This window comes from Brienomyrus brachyistius, chromosome 11 (genome assembly GCF_023856365.1).
Source record: "Brienomyrus brachyistius isolate T26 chromosome 11, BBRACH_0.4, whole genome shotgun sequence".
Taxonomy (NCBI): Eukaryota; Metazoa; Chordata; class Actinopteri; order Osteoglossiformes; family Mormyridae; genus Brienomyrus; species Brienomyrus brachyistius.
In genome coordinates this window covers 18,533,931-18,546,451 of record NC_064543.1, presented here as the reverse complement: position 1 = coordinate 18,546,451, position 12,521 = coordinate 18,533,931, and the positions used below count along the sequence as shown (strand labels likewise).

General features: G+C 44.2%; 2 protein-coding genes across 2 annotated transcripts; one reads left to right on the top strand and one right to left on the bottom strand.

Annotated features, from left to right (window-relative positions):
- Positions 1 to 662: 662 nt before the first annotated feature.
- On the top strand, positions 663 to 2,308 carry cdca9 (cell division cycle associated 9). Its single transcript, XM_049030879.1, has 10 exons — positions 663 to 860; positions 970 to 1,101; positions 1,186 to 1,226; positions 1,312 to 1,363; positions 1,434 to 1,513; positions 1,586 to 1,638; positions 1,713 to 1,796; positions 1,872 to 1,965; positions 2,036 to 2,122; positions 2,209 to 2,308. The coding sequence occupies exons 1-10, from the start codon at positions 737 to 739 to the stop codon at positions 2,254 to 2,256; spliced, it is 795 nt and encodes a 264-aa protein (XP_048886836.1). The 5' UTR covers positions 663 to 736; the 3' UTR covers positions 2,257 to 2,308.
- A 385-nt stretch (positions 2,309 to 2,693) lies between these two features.
- Positions 2,694 to 8,697, bottom strand: dnaja2a (DnaJ heat shock protein family (Hsp40) member A2a). Its single transcript, XM_049031380.1, has 9 exons — positions 8,538 to 8,697; positions 7,328 to 7,387; positions 6,826 to 7,052; positions 6,005 to 6,085; positions 5,593 to 5,726; positions 5,077 to 5,273; positions 4,099 to 4,243; positions 3,865 to 3,992; positions 2,694 to 3,445 (listed from the first exon to the last, which is right to left on the bottom strand). Exons 1-9 carry the CDS (start codon positions 8,613 to 8,615, stop codon positions 3,257 to 3,259), a joined length of 1,239 nt encoding a protein of 412 aa, XP_048887337.1. The 5' UTR covers positions 8,616 to 8,697; the 3' UTR covers positions 2,694 to 3,256.
- Between the last annotated feature and the right edge of the window lie 3,824 nt (positions 8,698 to 12,521).

Sequence of the window (12,521 nt, the reverse complement as noted above, 5' to 3'; positions counted from 1 at the left end):
GATTGAGTTTGTGCTGTGAACCTCAGCTGAACGCCCGGATGACTAATTCGCAGATTCATCTATTAAGCTAAGCACATTTTCCCAGCAGATGAAAACACCGCCGTGACATGTAAGATGAGATGTTTTGCAATGCTTGATCGGCGGCGCCAGCGGTGGCCGTTCCTACATAGTTTTATCGTGCAATAGATACAATATACACATAGATACAATTTCAAAAGCGATGGGATGTCTTAGGCAGGGGTCACTCGGCTGTATCTATACATTTTTTTTCTACCTTGCTGAATAGCAAGCTTAATAAATTGGTTCACCCTAAATTTGACCGTGGTGCCACTCTACAAATTAACATCTCTTCAACTTTTGACCGACATAAGTCACTTATTTTAAAACTTCCTAGGGGTATGTTCTTCATGCCAAGTGCTTGGGAAAACTTCGTAGACCACAGAGTTCGTGATTTAAAAAAGAGAGCTATAGCGCCATCGTGTGGAGGATATATGTAAGCTTAATAGCCCAATTTAAGAATATGATATTAATCACACTTGCTATTGCAGTTCTGTGACTTACGGTTGATATTAAATTTGATACATGAAATAAATAAATAAATACTAATGAACCTCCAAAAGATTAACGCTGGTTAGTTAATACGATACACCTGGTGACCACACCGTTTCGAAATTTTGGGAAAGGAAATAGTGTAGTTAAAGCAGCAGACGCAGAGAAGTGGCTGATATGAGTAAGTATGCCGGCGAGAAAGGTCAGGAAAACCAGCGCAAAGGCTGAAGGGGATGGCGAAGGGCAGTTAAGTAAAGAACAACAACATGAAAAAAGGAAGCGGCTTTTTACGCAGCAGTTTGAAAAAGAAGGTATCTGGAATCCCTACTAGCAGGCGTCGTTTTATTGTGGTCTCGCCTTCTTTCGTAAAAGTTCAATTTTGTGTTAAATCCTACTACACGAAATGATTTCTGACAACAGCACAGGACCGGATGAATGAGATGGAAGGCAAGATGGAGCAGATCTTGGCCACTGTGGAGCGGGTATTTAGGGTGGAAATGATGAAGATGCCGCCAGCCATGTCGCGCACCGGAATTAAGGAGCTGATGTGCGGTAAGTCGACGAGTGTTACTTGGAACGCATGATGATTAGTGAATAATCGTTCCTATAACTTTTTGAAATGTATAATATTTTTAGAGGAAGATACTCCAGTTGGAGAAGTCACCATTGCGATGAAGGTACAGCTTGCTGTGCGGTAAGATGTTACGTCAGTGACCGTGTTTCCACTCTAAAACCTGCGGCCACAATCTGCCATCTACCCAGAACGAGTCTACAGAGATCAATCAACCCCTGACTAGGAAGCCGAGCAAAAGAGGTACCTTTCATGAGGTGGCGATGACAATTTCCTCAAAGGAAATCCTTATCCACCACCCCTCCCCCTTCAGGCCAGACAAATGCATCTGCTCCAAGACTGCAAAGAACTTTGTCAGTTCAAAGCAAAAAGGCCACAAAGGAAGTATCTCAGGTGTGTGTGTGTGTACTGCATACTTTGGGGGAAGTGGAACTCTCTCTTGAAGGCTTGTTTCTTGTCTGACAGATGACCAAGTCGAGATCACTTGCAAATGCACCAGATTCCTTCAAGACCCCCAGGTAACACTTTGGCCAGGTCCACTAGAACTAACTGCCCTGCATGTTTTAACACCTATTGGATGCTGCTTTTCCAGGGTAGCCACAACTCTCTCTACTAAGAGGACTCGTGGGTGTGTTGCCAAAATCAGTGACCCCACTTCTGTTAAAACCCAGAAAAGGTTAGGACAGCAGACCCTACATATCAATGGAGGGGACACGATGCTCAAAGTAATGTTGTATTGGGTGTCTTAAAGATCCAAACACCTCAGTGGTTTGCTAAGTGAAGTGGACCCTGTCGGCACCTCTCCTCTGATGGCTACGGCTACAGTATCCACCTCTTGTGGCGAGGTAAGCTGAACATAGCCCATCTGTACCCCAATCTAATTATGGAAGCTCCAACTTCTCCTCCCCTATCTAGACCCTGCTTCTGTCCAATGACGTCAAAGACCACATTGACATTGGGATGCTGGATGAGATGGCAGTTTTGCAGATGCAGCAGCTGAGGGTGATGTTCCACCCCCCCTCCAGCATGTCAGAACATGTGCCTGCTGTATACTCAATCCACCTAACCAGTCCATTCTCCCTTTTCAGGAATTGATGGATTACCTGTGTAAAAAGGTTGTAAATAGTACCCAATGAAGAACAATAATTTTTGTAAAATTTCAGTAAATAATAAAGTTAAAGATTTTAACTTTGTCTAGTTTATTATATGGCACATCCTTTTGACCTTCAACTGGAAGTAAAAATCTGGATGGTTTCATAGATACTTAAACTGAGGCAATATCCTTATCTTTACCCATCGGTCACTAAAAGCAGAAGCACTTCTCTCTACTATCAAGCACGTTGCAGGTGGACAATTGCTACCCTGGAGACTTGGCACGATCATTGCTCTTACCTGGCAACCAATTTCCCAGGTTGGGGTGGTAACTGTCTTCCAGGGTAAGAACCACCATTGTGCTAATGGAGAGGAGTCTACTGCAGCACGGGGGGGGGGGGAGATCAGCACGTAACCTTAACCCTTTAATGTGTAAAGGTGGTTTACACACTGATGCGTTTGCAAGGACCATGAGACCAGAGGTGGTTCAACTTTTATTTTTACCAATGACTGTCAGTGCACAAGTCTTCTAACATGCACCAGGGTCAGACATACAGCTTATGGGCTTATCATTGACTGCAGCCAATAGTTTGAGTAATCTTTGTATACACACAAGGTTCCCCTCACTATTTAAAAGAGAACGTAAAAAAAAAAACCTACAAAGGAAAACATGGTAATACTTAAAGCACTGGTACAAGTAGAAACCTAAAAATGTGAACACATCCCATAGCGTAGTCAGGACTTGGGCTCCGGGGGGGGGGGGGGCACGCTTCAGGTTCAAGTCCAAGCATAACCACTGTTTCCATCATTAGTTTAAATCTGCAGATACGGTGAGGAACCAAAAAGTTACATGTCGATCAGAGAAGCTTCATTCACCCTCTGACCTTGCTGACTGCTGGAAGCTACAAGGGTATCTGATCTGGGTTTGGTGGGAGGGGGTGTAGATGGTAGCAATTCCAGGTGGGGAGGGGCAGGAAGTTATGGCAGACTGGATCCAGATCAAATACTCTGCCACTTCATTAAGCCTTTATACTGAGGGGTGCATTACTGATGGGCGCACTGGACGCCTGGCCCATGGTGGCCGCTCTCCTCGTCAGAGCTGTCGTTGTACGCCTCCCGCCGGTGGCCTCCTGATGAGCTCTGGCTCATATCATACTCCAGGAGGTCCACCTCCTCCACGTCACCCGATACGATGGGTGCCTCTGCTCTAACGGGCAGCAAATCCTCCAGTTCCTGTATACCATAAACAGAGTTAACAAACATCGCTTATCACAGGAAGGTCTCCACTATAGTAACCACAAACATGGCTGACAAGCTGCAAGCCTCAAATATCGAACATGCAAAACCAGAACTCAGAATGAGAGTCCCGGACAAGCAATGGAAAGATGGGCGAGTGCTGGTTCTCCAGTAGCTAGTAAGAACAAACAGGAAATGCAGGAAAAATGTGTACACAGCTGGGCTGGATATTCTGTACTGAACAGGCAATCGGTTCATTTCAAATTACATTGATGACTTATAATTCCACTTAAAATGCCAGTTTACGGAGCAGAAAAATCCAGTATCAGTACAAAAACTTTGCAGACACATTGTGCATTTTCAGTTGGTTTTTTTTACATGAAATATCACGCAAGTTAATTCTCTGAGACACTTACAGCAAGTTTCTCTGGGCTTATCCAGTTGTTGTCTGGGAACTGCACATCAAATTTAACATACAAATCCCCTTTTTCAAAAGGGTTACGGTACTGTGGCATGCCTTCACCTCGCACCACTCTGAGCGAACCTACAGAAGACAGGGATAACCCAGAATGAACGTTCACCTCCGCATTACCGAACTGACAAAACCGACTGTTTAAGAAAAACATTGTCTTGCCGCCTCCCCCATATACCTGGCTCAATGATCTTCCCGGGGGGGTATTTCACAACAATCTGTCTGCCGTCTAAGTGCTTCAATGTAAACTGGAATCCGCAGAGAGCCTCGACAAGGCCTATCTTGTAGGACATGTGCAGGTCGTTGCCATCTCTCTTGAAAGTCTATAATACAAGAAACAAAGCAGATGAATTTAAAGGACAAAAGTGGGCAGGAAACTCTGTGGTGGAGACCCACCAGTATAAAGGAATAATTCCTTATTTGCATAAAAAAGAAACAGAAATCTTAACCACACGAAATTACTGGCCGTGTGTGGTACCAAAACATCAGTATATTTCACTTATTTATATTGCAATGGCGGTAGACTTTAGCTCAGGGAGAATCACTTGTCTAGATTAGTCGAACTGCAGACTAGTGACACCTGCATGTGTCTTTAAGCAATTTAAAGGACATCTGCAGAAGATTTTAACAGTCTGGAGATGACATGGCAGTGGAAAGTCAGCAGTCCTCACAGCACACGCTCAGGATTAAAGGGACCGAAGTCATCAGAGTTCTCAGCACACGGCGGTGCTGAATATGGAGGCTACGCAGTAGGGGTAGGACCGCAAAGAATGGGTCAGCATTACGGCGCGCCTTCTCCCAGGGGCATCGCGCTGGCACTGCTATCTGGTTCGCCTCCCCGAGGACGAGGAAGCAGAGCTGCAATGCTACGGGCTTCTAGAAAGCTAAACTGGGACAGGCCTCGCATCCTGGAGAAAGGAAGTAGCTGCAGGAGAGCCACCAGGGTGTTAACTCTTTGCCTAGAAAGGGAGGTGCACAAGGACACCAGCTTGATGCCAATATAATTATGATGGGTTTGAGGTAATCAAGTCTCTGTTACTCGCACCATTCACCAAAAGCAGGAGTACAGGCTAAGGCCTACATGGACAAAGGGCGCCATGAGTCAAAGCGTAAAATGTAGGCGCCGATGCCGTTTCCAACCACCACCTCCACACACCTGATGCTCCTTCTCTTGGAGGACTAGCACAATGTCTCCAGGCTCCAGCCCCGGGGCCTGGTCCGCCTCGCCACCGAAGGTGATCTTCTGGCCGTGCTTCATGCCCTTATCTACATGGACCTCTAGGATCTTTACTTCCTTCACCACCTTCTTACCCTCACATTTTTTACAGCGGTCTTTCTCATTGATGACTTCACCTGCAAGCAAAGGTTCAATAGCATGAACGCACCAGTGACACCATGTGCCGCAGCAGAGCTGAAGGAAGGGTCTCACAGCAAAGGGGGAGGGGCACCCCTGGTAAAATATGCCAATTTTGTGGGACTTATCAAATGAGGCACTGGCTAACATTTGCAGGCTGGGGTTGGGGACAGCGGGGCGTCTCCTTTGTTAAATTTTGCAGTGGCCTGCCTGCCGTAAAAGGACCTGGGGGAGAAAGCCTCTCCGGCAGGACTAAACACGGCTCACATTCACAAAAAGAACACAGTCCTTAGGCTGATGTTAATGTAAAAGCCTTACCTTCCCCATTGCAATCGGTGCAGACTGACTGCATCTGTTGGACCATTCCCGGGGCGAGTTGTCGGATCATGACACGCACACCACGACCCCGGCAAGAGGTGCACTTCTGAACAGCTCCCGATTTGCCACCCTGACTGTGAGTGGGGAGAGGGGGGAAGCCAGTTTTACACCAGATTGGCTGTGGCAGCAAAAGTTAATTTTAATATTCTAACAAACAGGATGAACTGGGCGAGAGCCCGGAAATGGGGAAGCTGTACCCCAGACAATCCATGTTTCTGCCCCCTCCCAGACAGCTCACATTTTCACTCCCTGGTAGGGAGCCGAGAGGGAGCAAAACCCGTGGACCGTCTGGAGGTTCCCGAGGACCAGGCTGACGGACACTTCCCAAGCCCAAAATGGCGTGCCATCTTACCCATTACATGTGCTACACAGGACATTCTTGCTTAGCTGCAGCTTTGTAGTCTTTCCGTTGTACAGATCTTCAAGTGACACCCTGTTGAGGAGGTGGGGGGTCAAAAGGGATCCTTTTACTTTGTTTCAAGCTGACATGGACCTCAAAAAGCTCCGGGATTCACAACATTATCAGCGAGCCAACATTACAGGACAATACTTTTCAAATGGATAATTACAAACCATGTTCCACATGGGAACATACTTCTAAACACAAAAACCAGTAAATACCCCAAAGATCTTTACTGTGAGATTCTTAGCGGCTCCTTAGATTATTTTAAATAGTAAATTCCGACAATGAATCACACTAATAATGTACTTTTTCCTCATAAATCTGTTAAATGAACACATCCATCCATACATATCCAATAACTGCTGCTCCTACACTGGGTTGTAGGGGTCTGAAAGCTATCCTGAAAACTACAGGTACAACACGGGGAATAATCAACCCATGGTACAGCACTCACACACACACACACACACACACACATACACACACACACACACACACACACACACACACCTAGGGGGAATATGGCAACTCCAATTAACTTCAGCATATTTCTGGACTGTAGGGTGAAATTAGAGTACCTGAGGGAAACCTCGAGATGATACAGGGAGAACATGCAAACTCCACAGACAGAGAGCCAGCATGGAGACTCAAACCCTGGCCCCAGAGGTATAAGGCAACAGTGCTAACCACTGCACCACCCCTAAAGAAAAACACACAGAACCTGACAGGCTAAGGACATAATGCTGAGTGCAGTAGGTGGACTGACTCACTTGAGAGGGTGCACCATGTCCTCGCCTCTCCTCCTCCCGCCATTGCGGCTCCTGCTTTGGCCACCCATGAACCCGAAGAGCCCCCCTCCAAAGATGTGGGAGAAGATGTCATCCATGCCGCCACCCCCGCAGCCACCTTCCCGCAGACCCTGTTCCCCATAGCGGTCGTACAACTCCTTCTTCTCCGGGTTCATCAGAACTTCGTAGGCAAAGCTGATCTCCTTAAACTAAGACAAGGAGCAGGAAGGTTTCACAGTAACCGAGGGGCCTACCAGACAATTTTAGACAAAGCTGCTATTATTTAGAATGAACATCATAGAAAAATGATTTGCTGGTATTTGCTGTTCAGCATCATGCATACTTTGGAACAGGGGAAAAGTCAAACCAAAGTATAATCGCAACTAATGTTCAGTTCATCGTTAATAACAAAGCAATGTCTAATCCTGGCTTCGCAACTCTCCAAAATGAAGGAGAAAATCACAGACAAAAATAAAACATTTACCTTGTCGCCAGCATTGGGATTTTTGTCAGGATGGTATTCCTTTGCGAGCTTTCGGTATGCCTGTGGGGAAAAATGTTATCGTGTAAATACCGATTTAAAATGACTATTCGCGCGATGTGTCACAGTCGTGGCTCGACTGGGATAACCTAGGTTTGGAATAACCGAGAACCGTTCCGCTGACAAATCTAGAGAAATCGGTTGATTTTACAAGGATGGCGGAAGTAGCCGTAATATTCCAAGAGGCTGAAGACACCGAATAACAATATGATGTACGTACAGTAATTTGCTCTGACTGGAAAATATATATACGAGAAATATAATCATAAAACCAAACTCGGTTTCTGATTATTCATCTATATAGACCTTCACCCAGCAAGGCCCAAGCCGCGATGATCACAGTGATCCGGAGGGGGACAATAGCCCTCATCGCGACCTTGCTTCCGCCTTCCATGGCTTGTTTACCGGCTCTTTCTGAACCACACGGCAGAGTTTATCCCTATAAATATTCAGTGACACCCAGGGGTCCCTACATAAAATGACATTAATATAACGATCGGCACCGCAATGTCATAGATCAGCCGGTCGCTGAAGTCACGCCGATTCCCCTTACATATGAAAAACACACATTAGGATGGCTTAACCATATAAGCGGCCATCAAACAAGTCAAACCAGACGCGATGGCCGGGCTGACCGCGTCCGCAAGGTAAACATGTACCCAGCCGGCGTATTAGCCAGCTGCGGCTAGCAACCAATGCATCGGCCCCTGCCTCCACAAACTGACCCGGCAGCGAAAACAAGATCGGCTACAGTTTATAGCTAAAGGCCCAGTGCGTCACCATCAGCCGTGTTTTTCGGTTATAACTAGAGATTAAGCCATTTACATCGGCATTAAAAGCCCACGCACCCGTCCCCTCCACATAGGGGACATGACCGGTAAACGAGGACGCGATCTCCTCCTGTCAGAGAAGCGAAGAGTGTTATGGGAATAACCCCCAATTTCCACACTCTGCAGTTAGTGAAGGTGAAAGCATTCGGGGTGTGAGACAGACGCAGACTAAAAGGACAGACTATCGAGCCGGCTGCGTGCTTCCCCGCCAAGGCCCGTGGACGGGGTAGGCCACGGCACCGACGCTCGCTTTCCCAGCACCGGGGAGCTGGCCGTGAAACGCCGTTAAGGCACCGACATTACGGCGTCGTAAGAGACGATACCTTCTTCAGCTCGTTCTCGGAGGCGCCGGGAGACACCCCCAGGATGTCGTACAGCTTGGTGTCAGCGACGTTCGCCATGACGGTGCTCAGAGAAGAAGCCTCTGCAGGGGGAAAAGTGTAGAAAAGAAAGAGGAGCCGGCCCTATACGTCACGCGCACTGCGTCAACTTTAACCCGCGGCGCGCACGTCACGCACAGCGTGCAGGCGGCGCGCTCCCTTTGTTGTGATATTCACATAATATTCTGAGGGTGAGAGGAACGAAAAACTGAGACGCATTATTGTGCACGTCCTGTGTTAAAATTAATGATGTTCCATTGCATATTCAACAGAGATTGGCTTAGTACACAGACAAGGAAAGGATGCGCAAACTTGTTGAAGCAGCCTATTGCATTATATAACCGTGATTAAGGGTTAATAGAGTGAGCACACTAAATAAAACTACGCACTCCAGTGTATCAGATAAGATACGAAAGAGCAGTGGTGTGAAGATCCAAGAGAAGAGTGTGCTAGTGTATTGTCCATTATGCTACTATCACAGAACATCTATGATCTGACACCGTTATATATACTGCACCGGTTATCTGCATACTCAACACTTAGTACGGGATAGCAATGATCGCCAGATGGCGTAAGACACAAGTTATGCTCCCTAAAGCAATTTAAGGAATAACATTCATAGCTTTTGTTTGAATTAGTCAGTTTAGTGAATATGGAATGGTTCATGAAATGCCGCGTAATTGTGCAAAGAAAAAACAATGCTGTTTGCAATATGAAGAGTAACAAGAATAGTTTCCAAGCCAAATCAATGCATTTTGTACATTCTTTGTTTGAAATAAAAGTTTCTAATAAAAAGTTAAATCAATTGCAATGCAAATGTAGTGAAACCCGAACTATTTGGCCCATTTATCTACCCGACAGTGCATAATATTAAGTGGCTGCTTTCCTGAGGGTTTAGAAATCAAGCACACTTATCTTTGACAATTACGTGTAATAAAACGTAATGATAAGGTGGTGGTTAAACGGCGTGGTTATGATTAGACTAGGCTGGATAATGGTCGTCTTTCTTCAGATGAATTATTCAATGGTTTCATTTAAAAGAAATGGCGTATTGCTTGTAATGTGTAATTTTGTGTAATCCATGTGTGAATGTTCACTGACTTGTTTTCCTATCACATCGTATTGCATCACATTGGCACATGCATACTTAAATTGTAGTGTGGCGGTAATGTAAATACATCGTATTAATATTAAGAACAAATGGCTGTTTAAGAACAAAGCGGATTCCTGCTTTATTAATATAATTATTAAGTAAATTTTTCATCAGATTCCTCAGCGGAAACGGTGTACTCGGATATTAATGTTATGTAAAATTACATCGCTGTAATATTTCCTTTTTGACATTCCCCAAGACCCGGCTAAATATAGTATTGCTGCGTGTCCACTTTTTCCAGATATAGTTTCCCATTGCTACAAAACCCCCTATTAAATAAATAGTGCCACCTTTATCAATTTTTAATTCTCTAAGATTTCATATGTAGGGCACACATAAAGGTGTAGTAATAAATTAAGAACTCAGATAATTTTAGCTATGTTGTTGTAGATACCTGCTTCTTTGAATTATACGAGACAAGCCTTTAAGGCTTGTTGATGCTATTTCAGGAAAGCAGGGAAGGGAACACTGGGGATGTTTTTCTCAGCAGAACACTATTTTGGCATCCTTGTGAGGCCAAAAGAAACTGTGGACGCACAGATAAATGATACAAGCACAAAATGAAACGCTGCAAAATGGCTGGGTCTTGGTATTCACTTGGCGTTCAGTGTCTGCGGCTGTGTTCACTGACTTTTTTATTTCTTGATTCACTGAGTCGGTATCGTCAGGATGTTTAATCACACCGTTTCTCTAACAGCACGATAAGCTACAATGACTCTTAATTACACCATTAATGTTGTTGCAAAACTTTTTGTCAGCAGTATCTTATAATGTTGAAATATATCTAGATGTGGGGTGGAGTAACTGAAGCATAGAGAGATAATAACTTTGATAAGCACAGAGAAATTACAATACACGATTTAGTAAGAATATCTGAAAATTACTCTCTCAAATGATGAATTGTAACTCTCGAGAAATTGTGCAGTACCAAAAGGAAAAGGGAAAAGGTTCAATAGGTATCTGTTTCCTCCTCGATTACATTACATGCCGTATGGCTTATGTGGAAAATTCACACAACGTTGCAAGAATGGTATCCCTGTTGCGGTGAAGATACTTCTCATCCTGAAGGGGGCTTTCTCTCTGATCGTGTTAGCATTTGACAAGCAGGGCGTCCCTTTTATTCTCTGGCAAAGGCACCGATGTTCATGGAGCTCTGGCTGTCACGTCCTTTCCTCACAACCTGCGGAACCTGACTGAAAGTCTCAAGAACGCTGTTTGACAGAAGATCGCATTTATGTAAGAATAGCTGAAATGCAGAGGCATTATATTCTATTTAAAACAAACATTTTGCCCATAGATGACACGTTTAATTTCGGTTAATGCACTTGTGCGGGTTGATTATTTGTTTAATTTTATTTTTTGCTAAACATTTTGTGACGACCTAAGACTCGTTTCCTCTCATCAAATGCCGTTTGATAGATACGAAATGGCAGAATTGTCAGTGGAAGTTAAATGATATTTCTAAAACAAATTCTTGCATCAGAAATTGTTTTTCAGGCATGTAGGCCAAAGGAAAAATATGGGCTTGCGTGGAATTCATCAACATTTTCCATGGCTTCTGTGTACTTTTTGTTGCCGTGTGTAGGGCAGAACAAATACAGGTAAATACTTTTGACTGACTGCAGTAACAAAGACATTAATTAGTAATGTTTTGACACTGGGTGAGATGTCAGATATATTTGGAATAGCTTGAATAGGGTTGACAACTTGTCAAAAAATAAAGTCAAGATGAAAATGATGGTATCCCAATTGTCATTATGATCCCAAACCAAGAGCAGATTTCAATACCAATTGATTTAATTCACTCCAACTGTGACCATCAGAGACGCAGGTGGGCCAGTTTTACCTGTGTTTGTTCATTTTTTTGCTGTGTGACTCGGGTGATGATTACCCTTATAATTGATGGCTGATTGTCAGAAGACTGTGTTTGCACTGGGTAACATTCAAAAGCACAGAGGAAGAGGTATAATCAGGTTAGAAATGTTGAATTAAATATCTGGAATAGTCAACATCGTTTTGCCACTGTGTTCTGTCCACGGCTATCCCATATTCTCTAGGATCTCTTGCACTGGATTGCTTCTCATAGTCACATGCTATCCATCGTTTTTCAATCTTCAGATCTGGATGTTTCCCAGCGAAGTCTAATGACACATGACTTCCGGCAGAGATGAGGAGAATTGGTGGCAATATCTGCCGTAGTCTTCTCTGTTAAAGATTTCCTACCCACGGTAATGTTAGAGTGGCATTTCGTTTAATTACAGTTGATGGAGGTGGAGAGGATATGGTAGACACTTATTCAGGGTTCCTCACTAGGGGCGAGCCATTTACTGTCCTTTCAATGTGGTCAATTAACTTTTCAATGAAAATGAAAGTAGGCCTAGTGATGATGAGCAATGTAACAGAACTACAAAAATATCATACTGTGATTATTTTTTCATGTCACATTTTTATGAGCTAGGCCTAATGTACAACCTATACAGTGTTCTTTTACAGTTTTTCTAGTAATTATAGTCAAAATACTGGATTCTTCTATAAAGCACTGTAAGGAATATATTGACATTAAGCAGATTAGTTAACTCTTTTGTTCATTCTTATAGATTTTTGCAGTTGGATATTTTCACCGAAGCAATTCAGGTCAAGCCCTTGGCTGAGGGGTGCGATAGAAAAGCCCCTGTTAATTGGGATAGTTAAATACCCCAAAAAACCACGTCCCTGTTTTTTAGGTTTTGTTAATGGCCCGTGCATTTGTGTGCTATTCAACACCAATGTAAGGG